The sequence below is a fragment of the Taudactylus pleione genome, unplaced genomic scaffold (assembly GCF_031769625.1).
Source record: "Taudactylus pleione unplaced genomic scaffold, aTauple2 ptg000497l, whole genome shotgun sequence".
Classification (NCBI taxonomy): domain Eukaryota; kingdom Metazoa; phylum Chordata; class Amphibia; order Anura; family Myobatrachidae; genus Taudactylus; species Taudactylus pleione.
The window spans coordinates 1,912,501-1,924,413 of record NW_028284899.1 but is presented as its reverse complement, the minus strand read 5'-3'; the positions used below and the strand labels follow the sequence as shown (position 1 = coordinate 1,924,413).

The window sequence follows — 11,913 nt, the reverse complement described above, 5'->3', positions numbered from 1 at the left end:
ACGGAGATAAAGTACCAGCCAACCAGCTCCTGTAATTTTTCAAACACAGCCTGTGACATGACAGGAGGTGATTGGTTGGTACTTTATCTCCGTAGACTTTATCACTCTCCAAATCTTAGTACATAGACCCCTATGTCCCTGATTCTAAGTTGGATGCAGCCTCGCATCTGCGCATCTTTTGTACCATTTACCAGTAACACGTCCGCTACAAAACCCTTCATGGTGTACAACCGTGCATCTGAATGTGCAAGGGACTGCGGCGCCTACTTTGAGCCCCCGCAGGCGCTGAAATCATGCTTGATGTGCCTTTAGAAAACACCATCAGTTACACCATCAAAACTTTTACAAGCCCTATGGCATGTGCAGATGTTCCGTCTGAGTATGTGAGCAATTAAGTGTCTGTGTACACATCCATTTCAGTAACACACTCCTGCGACCCTCCCATAACACATCCATAAGACACTTCATCTCCATATGTCTGAATAACCACCTCCAATTCACTGCCCAGGAATCTCCAATACTGTACATGTTCAACACACTTCATGCACACATCTAAAATCACTACTGGGACGCATCCGCCATGCGACTTAGATTCATTAGGAAAAACATCGCTCCATTGCATCCAATTCAAATTAAGGGTACCCGATGTAAGATCAACAGTAATTATATCGCCAATCATTATGTCGACACCAGATGGTTGACAGGCAATAGGCCGACATAGCCAAAGAGTCAACAGGACAAAAGGTCGATTGATAAATGATCGACCGTACAGAAGGTTGACAAGGTTAAAAGGTCAACAGGTTCAAATGGTCGACACACATAAACAACACAACACAAAAAATCATTGACAATTTTTTAAATGGTTTTTAAAAATGTTTAAGGTTAGGTATAGAGTTAGGGCTAGGCACTTGGGGAAGTGTTAGGGTAATGGTGCATACACACGGTACAGTCAGTCAGCGATAACGATATCGCTGACTGATCACCCTGCACCTTCCCGGAGTGATGGATGTTCAATTTCGATCACTCAGCACACCACCAACCAATGACAGCCAATGACCCGCGATCGTCCCTATAGTAACCTGGTCCATATCGACCAGGTTGGCTTACATGCATGGGCGATGGACTTTTATTGTTTTCGTCCTTATGTGCCCGCAAATCACAGGTCATTGGTGGGTTGGAAGGGACCAAAAAATGCATGATGAACGATAATGATTTGATTGATATCGTTATCGTTCATATCGTGCATTTTAATCGTCCTGTGTGTACACACAATTAGGCTGCCAGAGGGGCTGGTTAAGGTTAGTCATGAGGTGGATGTTTAGGTACTATGGGGAGAGTTAGTGTTAGGCACCAGTTGGAGGGTTAGTGTTAGGCACTAGGGAAAGGGTTAGTGTTAGGCACAAGGGAGAGGGTTAGGGTTATGCCCCATCGGGAGGGTTAGTGTTAGGCACTAGGGAGAGTGTTAGTGTTTGGCACTAGGGAGAGGTTTAGGATTAAATTATTAAAAAAGGATATCAACCATTTTGTGTGTTGACCATTTGAACTGGTCGACCTTGTAACCCTATAGACCTTTTGCACTGTCGACCAATTGTCAGTCAACTTTTTGTCCCTGACAACCTTTTGACCATGTCGACCTATTGCCTGTCGACATATTGCTTGTCGATCTGATTACTGTCGATACATTATACCACACCCTTAAATAAGGCCCTATAAGAACAAAATATTAAATAATCTAAACAATAAAAGTTTTTCCAGTACGAAATAATGAGATTTCTCTTTAATCATGATTCAGGGGAAAACGGAGGATTTTACAGGGGGCTTTACACACACACACACACACACACACACAATCACTATATATAAGATATATATATATATACACACACACACACATACATATGTCACATATACCTCACACTTACCTTGCAGCAGCTGCAGGTTGTAGACCTGATAAGGATGGAACCTGGCACCATGTCATTAGGCCCCTCCCCTGAGTGACAAAATGCAGTGATTTGTGGATCAATCGGGAGGGGCGGAGCCAATTGATGCAATTCTAATGGAATCATGTCATATTCATGTCATTCATTTTCTCCCGAGTAACCCACGAGGGGGCAAGGCTTAAGAAGATGGTGCCTGCTCTCCAGTCTGTCAGGTACCCAGAAACCCCCCCTGCATGCGCTAGTGTTGATTCATATATTTAGCAACTTAAATTATTATGATTTCAAGTAACTTAGCCATTCCTTTCCTCCCTCTTCTGTAGCCACAATCTGAGGACATAGGGACACCCTAGGTGTGGAACAGAAGTGAGAGGCACTAGATTATGCTAAGGCACCATAAAAAGAATGATCAATTGCTTAGTATTTGGCAGGTAAACCTTTAGGCTGAAAGCTAGTAATAATCAATATTTCACCATTGGATTGCGTTTTTTTGTCTCTGCTTGCAGCCTGATTTAACTTACTTTCAGGAGTAATGGCAGCATATATTGGTACTCCTCTTTTGTAATTGGCAGCAGCAAGTTTGAAAACCATTATATGTAAAATCCCCAGGTACCTGTAGGCTGGGTCTGTATACCCTATGGTTATCTCAGCAGCGCTGTCAGTCAGTAACCAGGCGACTGGTTGGTCCAACTCTTTTTTCCGGACACAGATAGAAGGAAAGTTCTCAATGGACAGCTGCACATATTTCAGGGTGTGCTCATTCTTGCCATTCTGCCACTTTTCGTTAACAAATGCTGCATCCTGCGGTAACAGTGGTGTATAAATCAAATCACCTGTGCTGTGGGGAACATAGAAAGGGAGAGGTTATGTATCATTCTGCACACAGAGGTCACTTTCCTCCAGCTAAATCATCACATGTAACAAGGGCTCATAATAACTGTCCATGGTCCTGCTGATAGCAAATCATCATAGCTTCTATACTAAGGCCCGTATTCAATTAGGTGCAAAAAGTTTCGGAGTTTTCGCATGCTGGACATTTCGCTGTCATCGCTGATTTTGAATTCGAAAAAGTATTGCATGCGTCAACGCTTAGAAATTGGTGAAAACGGGACCCGGTGAATTTGGACCTGGCAAAAAGTACTGTCAGATTTGGGGAAAACAGCCTGACGCCCCCCAAAAGATGCACTGAAATTGGGGATCACTATAGATACTCCCGAATAGCTCTGCTGAAGGTATTTGGGGTACTTAAATGCTCTCAATAGCTGCTAATTAGCATCTTTGCAGAAGTGGTGAAGAATAGCATTTAGCAGGTTTTTTTGCAGAAAATAAGTAGTCCCAGCAAATTTGGGGTACATGAAAATGGGGGCTAGCATATTTCAAAGTTGCTAAAGTGAAGTTTTAAAAAACTTTAAAAATCCACCTGCAGCAACCACCTGAAACTTAAAAACACCTGGGGCATACTTGGGGACCCCCTGGAGTCTATTTCGCTAGTTTTTAAGTTTGTCCCCCAACTTTGTACTTTTTCACCCCCTTTTTCAAAGTAATTTTTTGTTTGGGGTGTTCTAAAGTATTTTTTAATCTTTTTTTGACACAGTTTACCTTTGGCGGGCTGTCCCAAGGGTGCAGGGTGGTTCCTGCAAGTTTGCACCCCAAAACCCCAATTCCCAGCCACGACCAAACCTCCCATGGACCTTTGCGGAGCAGAGACGTGAGTGACAACTCACGTCTCAGCCTCTATATAACACATAATAGCCGCCCGGCCCAACGCCCGTCGCCCAGCAATGGAGACCGGACCAGGATGAATTTTCAACAGCAGCATTAGCTGCATCAAGGTGTTAGCATTGGCTGCATCAGGGGCAGACACTGACTGGAGGCATATATATATATATATATATATATATATATATTATAATGACACAGTCGTGCCCTTATATTAAGGCTGCATCTAAAAAAACGTATTTCTCCATAGAGAATTCTGGAGGGGGGGGGGCAGGGTGTTCAAGGGGCTACACCTCAAAAGCTATAGGAGGTACGGATCTGAAATTTGGTAGGGGCGGGTAGAACTGTTGCACGGTGCTGCAGGGCATAAACATAAAAAATGAGGACATGGGAGTAATCTAAAGCTCCAACTGTCAGTTTTTTCTGACATTCTCAATTAGGAACTGGCATCTAATCGAGATAAATCTTTACCTCTAATTCAAACCATAAACAACATACACATACAAGAAATGTTTCAAAATACAATTCTGACTAGATAGGTCCATTGACATGAGTCTTTCAGTGTGATTTATAATATTGGATGATAAAAAGCGAGTTGGATTATAAATCTCTTCAATATATATATATTTAATTCCATCTACATATGCTGGAATAACTATTAATAGATATGTGGCAAATGTCCCTCAGTTCTGATAATGCCTTAACTTGTAAAGTACCACCCTCATTGGCACCAAGGTCGATCATCCACAAACAGTATATCATCAACCAGCAATATGCTTTTAGGCATTCACAGGTGGAAAGAAACACACTTTTTGCACAATGGCAATGTTCCTTTTTGATATTTCATCCCTCTGTAACCAAACTTGAGAATTTCTCTCAATGGGCGGAATTCAATTGATTATTCCCCCCTTCGCACCCGATGGAGCTATTCTATTGTTGCTCCTGTCGGGTGCGATCAGCTGCTAGCGCTCAATTTCAGCTCGCAGCCCCAGAGGGCTGAAATCGGCGAAAAGTGTCCTGTTTGGGTGCCCAAACGGCACTTTTCGCGATCGCGCCCAGCACTTTGGTCGGGGTTAGCCTTTTTACGCGGCTAAACCCGACCACTTTGGGTGCGATCAGCGTGAAATGCTGGCACAATTGAATAGCGGCCCGCGATCTCCTGTCACTTTAGACGGGAGATGCGGGCCGCGAAATCAATTGAATTCCGCCCAATGAGATCAAAGAGCACAGACAACAGATGTCCTACTGTAATAATAGGTCATTTTGTTGAAAAGCGCCTATATGTCTAAGAAGTAGTGATCTGCTATTGATCATATGCCCGTTGGCAGAGATGAGCAATGAGAGTCACCAGCTTCTATACATGCGTTCAGAGATTCCCCTGCATCTGCTGTCAGCTCCCAGAGATGGAACTGATGAGAGTACTGAAAGTAAAGGGGTGAAAAAATTAACAGGGATAATCGTAATGATCACAATGAAATATTCATCTCTATCATGTCAACAATAATTGTTAAAAAGAACTCAATAAGAGACCAATGTTGGTAAAAATATAATTATGGGTGAAATATATTTGTAATTTAAGAATTATCTGCTATAATATTGCTTATAAATCAGCTTGTCCATTGCACTGAAATTCTATCAGGTCTATATAATAAATTTAAACACAATGTTTAATTATCATAAGAGAAAGGATAGAAACGGAAAGCCTCTGTTCTATTAAAATCCAGCTAGGCTGCATGGGTATGTGCAGTTTGCAGTGAATACCCTGCAAACAGAGCCAGATGCCCTACTAAGAGGCACAGAGGTGTAAACCTTCCTGTCAGATATGGGGGAGTGATTGCCTTGGTAAGGATAACCCTTACTATCTGAAAAGGTTTAAACCAATGAGGATAGAGATAGTATATCAAACCTTAGTGCATCATGGTATCAAATGTCAGGGATTCCAGCTTATTTTAGATGTACGGGGGATCTGGTATGCATGCTCCCAAGTGTCCCCTATACCCGACTAACGCGCGTTTCACCCGGCAGGCTTCATCACACTGAAACACTCATGTCAATGGACCTATCTAGTCAGAATTGTATTTTCAAACATTTCTTGTATATGTGTGTTGTATTTGGTTTGAATTAGAGGTAAAGATTTATCTCGATTAGATACCAATTTCATGTCTTGTTAGTCTGTTTTGATCTTATATAGATCCAATAAAAGTTTAGTTTTAAAGACACCTTGAGTGCCCCCAAAAAAGGAGTCTTCTTTTCTCTTTGGTTCAACGTAACAATACTGACTTCAGGGGAGCACCGCCGGGAGTGGATAAAATACTACTCATCGTCCCAAGTAATATTCAACATAAGAGACAAATTATTGCCGGTACTTACTGTTTATGGCATATGTATTTAGTGCGCCAAAAAACTTATGCCCAGACCAACCCCCCTTAACATTCTCAATTAGGAACCTTTTTCTGCTATTGTCTAAGGGGGGTTTTTGGGAAGGCATTACTCAGGGTAGGGGTGGAATTTAGACTTCAGGTTTGTTTTATTAGGTAGCTATTGTGCCAGGGTACGTGCTTTTGGGGTTCAGGTAAATTAGAAAGTTACAGTTTTTAAACTATTACCTCAAGAATGCACCATTATAAAGATAGGACTTTTCAACTTGTTGCGCAGCCTCAGTAGGAGCCTCCAGCAGGTGTAGTCATAGTGGCTTCACTTGGGTGCAGCAAGATGGCCGTTGTTTGCGGGCGATAGCGGGCAATGGTAGCAACAGCAGAAACACGGATGCGGTAGTGGCAGGGACAAAATCGGTGGCAGGGACATTAGCGGAGGTGGGTCGCGGGTGTCGGCAGCAGCGCGGGGGAGCGGCGGTGGGTCACAGGTGTCGGCGGAAGGTCCGGCGGCAGCGCAGAGTCTGGCGGTGGTGAGGGTGTAGGGCAGGCAATCTCATTATGTGAGAGTGCTGAATCTGCCGTTAACCACAGGGTGTGATGACAAACCATATCTGTATTGCACAAGGAATACATCCATTAAGGCATCAACCTTAATGATCATAATTTCATTGCTTTTTGAAGTTTGAGTGGCAGAAAATCAATAGGTTTTGTGAATTTTCAGATCATGTCTAAGCAGCCTTAATGGGACATATGAAACCGTAAGGTTTTTTGTCTGTGCAATATATATATATGTGTATGTATACATGTGTGTGTGTGTGTGTATATATATATATATATATATATATATATATACACATATAATGTGTATTGTGACACGGTCGGGATAGGGGTCCCTCTCCTGGGGTAGATGGACTCCCTCTTTACAAACACAGCAGCCGGAGAAACAGGACACAGTTCTGGGGTTCTCATGCAAGCTGGTCGGAGCCAGTCTTTATTGTGCCAGACACATAAATAAAATAAAACATAAACAAAATCCTAGCCCGTCTGGGCTCTAACTAGAAAGTAGGTTCCCTCACTATCAGAACACTAAATAAGATCATGTCCACAGTACTTACAGGTTTGTATCAAACAGTGTCTCAGAGCAAGCTAGCCTGCGGGCCTGCTCTCCCAGGTGTGAGACACTCAGCCACAGCTAAACCCAGCTTTTATCAGCCATTTCCAGGTGCAAGCCCTAATGAACCTGCTACCAGGCTGAAAGGCCCAACACCTGGAGTGGCCTGTGGATGGAGCCCTCCCTCTCCTCACATCCACACCGCCAGGACCCATTCCGGCTTATCACCAAAGACGACATTTCTAGTCTGTTTTTTCCAAACATACTTCTCCTGGGGGTTTCAAAACACATAGGACAGGAATCTAGCACACACATTGAAGCCATTCCAGATTTCACCAGTACTTCTATCACAGTATATATATATATATATATATATATATATATATTTACTACCGTTCAAAAGTTTGGGGTCACTTAGAAATGTCCTTATTTTTGAAAGAAAAGCACTGTTTTTTTCAATGAAGATAACATTAAATTAATCAGAAATACACTCTATACATTGTTAATGTGGTAAATGACTATACTAGCTGCAAACATCTGGTTTTTAAAGGAGTATCTACATAGGTGTATAGAGGCCCATTTCCAGCAACCATCATTTCAGTGTTCCAATGGTACATTGTGTTTGCTAAGCATGTTAGAAGACTAATGGATGATTAGAAAACCCTTGAAAACCCTTGTGCAATTATGTTAGCACAGCTGAAAATGGGTTTGCTCATTAGAGAAGCTATAAAACTGGTCTTCCTTTGAGCTAGTTGAGTATCTGGAGCATCACATTTGTGGGTTTGATTATACTCTCCAAATGGCAAGAAAAAGAACTTCCATGTGAAACTCGACAGTCTATTCTTGTTCTTAAAAATGAAGGCTATTCCATGTGAGAAATTAACAAGAAACTGAACATTTCCTACAACGGTGTGTACTACTCCATTCAGAGAACAGCACAAACAGGCTTTAACCAGAGTAGAAAGAGAAGTGGGAGGCCCTGGTGCACAATTGTGCAAGAAGACAAGTACATTAGAGTCTCTAGTTTGAGAAATAGACACCTCACAAGTCCTCAGCTGGCAGCTTCATTAAATGGTACCCGCACAACGCCAGTGTCAACGTCTACAGTGAAGAGGCGACTCCAGGATGCTGGCATTCTAGACAGAGGGGCAAAGAAAAAGCCATATCTGAGACTGGCCAATAAAAGGAAAAGATTAATATGGGCAAAAGAACACAGACATTGGACAGAGGAAGATTGGAAAAAAGTGTTATGGACAGACGAATCAAGTTTTAGGTGTTTGGATCACATAGAAGAACATTTGTGAGATGCAGAACAAGTGAAAAGATGCTGGAAGAGTGCCTGACGCCATCTGTCAAGCATGGTGGATGAAATGTGATGGTCTGGGGCTGCTTTGGTGTTGGTAAAGTGGGTGATTTGTACAGGATAATAGGGATTTTGAATAAGGAAGGCTATCACTCCATTTTGCAACGCCATGCCATACCCTGTGGACAGCGCTTGATTGAAGCCAATTTCCACCTCCAACAGAACAATGACCCAAAGCACACCTCCAAATTATGCAAGAACTATTTACGGAAGAAGCAGGCAGCTGGTATTGTGTCTGTAATGGAGTGGCCAGCGCAGTCACCAGATCTCAACCCCATTGAGCTGTTGTGGGAGCAGCTTGACCGTATGGTACGCAAGAAGTGCCCATCAAGCCAATCCAACTTGTGGGAGGTGCTTCAGGAAGCATGGGGTGAAATTTCTTCAGATTACCTCAACAAATTAACAGCTAGAATGCCAAAGGTCTGCAATGCTGTAATTGCTGCAAAAGGAGCATTCTTTGACGAAAGCAAAGTCTGAAGGACAAAGTTATTATTTCAAATAAAAATCATTATTTCTAACCTTGCCAATGTCTTGACTATATGTTCTATTCATTTTGCAACTCATTTGATAAATAAAAGTCAGTTTTTATGTAAAACACGGAATTGTCTGGGTGACCCCAAACTTTTGAACGGTAGTGGGTGTGTGTGTGTATATGTATGTATATGTATGTATATATGTATATATGTATATATATATATATATATATATATATATACAAACAAATTGTTGAACGACACTCCATATACTTGTCCAACGAGCCGATGGGGGATATTGTTAGCGAGGGCCATGTTGCTGAATGCACCATGGCCGTCGCTACCGGCAACTGCAAGTGTGTATTGTACTTGGTATGATGGCTCCCCCACCAGGTCCAGTCGACATAAGATTGCTGGTGGGATTATCTGCTAGGGGGCACCAGTCCAAATTTTGCCTAGGGCACCAAATTGGCTAGGGCCGGCTCTGATCTTAACAGCAATGTAGGCCCTGTGTGAAGCAATGCACTGGGACTCCTACGATCGGACACCAACTGCCCCCTCTCCCCATTCATAAAATTAGACCCTAGTTCGGACACCCACTGACCCCCCCATTAATAAAATCATACACCCCTTCTCTTCAATTAATAAAATCATCCCCCGATCTGACAATCTTTTCTCCCACACAAAGTTTTAAATTAAAATCAGACCTCAAATGAAAAAAAAAAAATCATAACTTACCCCTCTTGCTGGGCAGGTTATGTCTGGCTGAGGCTGGGATGCAGGTAGAAAATACTGCCTGACCGCCCAGATTGTGTGTAATCCACAATCAGAGCAGTGAGGGAGCACTTTTCTTTGCCTGCCTCATGCACCTATTGCTGCCTTATGCACGGAAAGAGCCGGCCACACACTCCATCTATTATGCAGCAGCTTGCTCCGTGCGTAGGGCTGCCAGCTGAGAGGCAGACAGAGAAAGATGCTCCCCAGGCTGCTCTGATTGTGGGTTACATATAATCAGAGCGGCGAGTCATCATTCTCTACCTACAACGCAAGAAGCTCCAGAGACACCATCTCAGGAAGCAGATGCCCCCCCTGCCCAACCCGCCCCACTCGAAGACCCTTAGAATTGTGGGGCCCATACATTAAGACGATACTGCACTAAACCTCCCTCTGCCTTCCTATGTCATTGATATTACTGTTCACTGGGAGAGTTCAGGCCCCAGTCCTCATTCTGGGACTAGCCAGTCACTACTGTATGTGATGATCAGTGATTGCTGTCAGTTATTTAAGCATCATTGTCATTTTGATGGTGATGCCGCGCACTGACCCCTCACCTGTTAAACCTATATAAAACATTTGCCTAACAAAGAACATCACAGAATAGACCAGATATTTATTGGTTGGATAGTGAACAAAATGTATTATATTTATAACCTGTAAGGGACTGTTCATGACAGGGTCTGTTTTTATATATATTTCATTAATGGTGTGTTACCGGTAGGCTGCGAGTCAGCAGCTTAGAGATAGTTTATGGAGGTTTGTGGTATTGTGTATCAGTTCCAAGGCATCTGTCGTGTCATTGAAATGGTATAATTTACAGTACAGCACTCCAATACTTTGGGGGATGGTAAGTGTATGTATATGGAGTTTTGGTAAAGTAATAAGGGTATGATTCAGCACAGGACGGAATGGCAATGTTGCACACAAGAAGCTTTGCAATTCCGTCCTTGTAATTATGCAGCAGGAGGCGTCATTCCTCATGTATGCATTACTAATCTGAGCTGCATCCAAGGACGCAGCATCGGATAATCTGCAATAACATCAGACAGCTAAGTGACCCTTGGGGTTACGTAAGCTGGCTGCCGCAAATACAAGAAAGAGGTCAGGAAATCTCCATCAGCCGACGAGATCCTGGCCTCTTTCCTCCCTCACAACAGTGGACACGTGACTCCATTTTGGAAAACAGAGGCCGTTGCCACAACTTTCCCACCGACAAATGGCAGCAGACTGTCAATCATGGACAGTCTGCTGCCGCTCTCAACATCCGATCACGCAAGTCCCGTGCTGCACATGCGCAGAACAGGTCTGGCGCCAGCACAGATTCCCAACCATCAGGACTCTGCGATTCAATGCTGAATCAGGCCCTAAGTCAAGTCTTGGTGGAAGGGTGCTAAACGTATAGAAGCATGAGGATTTATCTGTGCAAATATGTAACTTATTTTTACAGTGAAAAACTGGTATCCAGTGTATTGGGATATCAATATTAAACATGTCTACTTGGCTGGCTATAATGGGTTTAGATTTGCAGTGAGGGTTTGTGTTACCTTGTTATACTGTCAATCTGCTCCAGTTCCTCGCTGTCCATTCCATCTCTCATGTGTAAGCAGAATCTTAATGTCTGCATGCGTTTCCCGTGCTTGGTACCGATTGCGTGCAGCATCTCCTCCAGTGCTGGCTGGCACACTGCGGAGGGGATATAATGAAAGTGACCATCATGCAGTGTGACGGACTCATCATAAAACTTTTATGAGAGAAACTCATGTGATCCCCATTCATATAAAACATCCAAGGGTGGTACTCCCAACAATATGAGGGAGGTAGAAATAGCCTACGAAACACTGGAAAAAACACCCAGGGACACATTACTTAAAGACACAGTGAAACAACAGAGTAACAATAGCGAGAAAATCTACTTTATAACAGATTACAATGGAGCAGGTCCCACTGTTAAAACTATTTTACAAAAACATTGGCATATTTTGCAGATGGATAATAACCTGAGCAAAATACTGCCAAATAAACCAGACCTCGTGTTCCGTAAAGCTCCAGACTTGAAGAAAAAATTGACACACAACCATTTAAAAGAAGTAAAAGATCAAAAACAAAGTACACTAGAGGGACAGACAGTGGCAACAGGTTTCTTCCACTGTGGAAGGTG

General features: G+C 42.9%; 1 protein-coding gene across 1 annotated transcript in view; it reads right to left on the bottom strand.

Annotated features, from left to right (window-relative positions):
• Positions 1–2,354: 2,354 nt before the first annotated feature.
• The window catches only part of LOC148502424 (glycine N-acyltransferase-like protein 2), a 38,833-nt gene continuing 29,274 nt past the window's right edge, over positions 2,355–11,913 (bottom strand). Inside the window, exons 4-5 of the mRNA XM_088449818.1 lie at positions 11,300–11,438; positions 2,355–2,775 (exon numbers count right to left, since the gene is read on the bottom strand). Coding sequence (XP_088305944.1) covers positions 2,355–2,775; positions 11,300–11,438 — 560 coding nt within the window. The remainder of the gene's footprint in view (positions 2,776–11,299; positions 11,439–11,913) is intronic.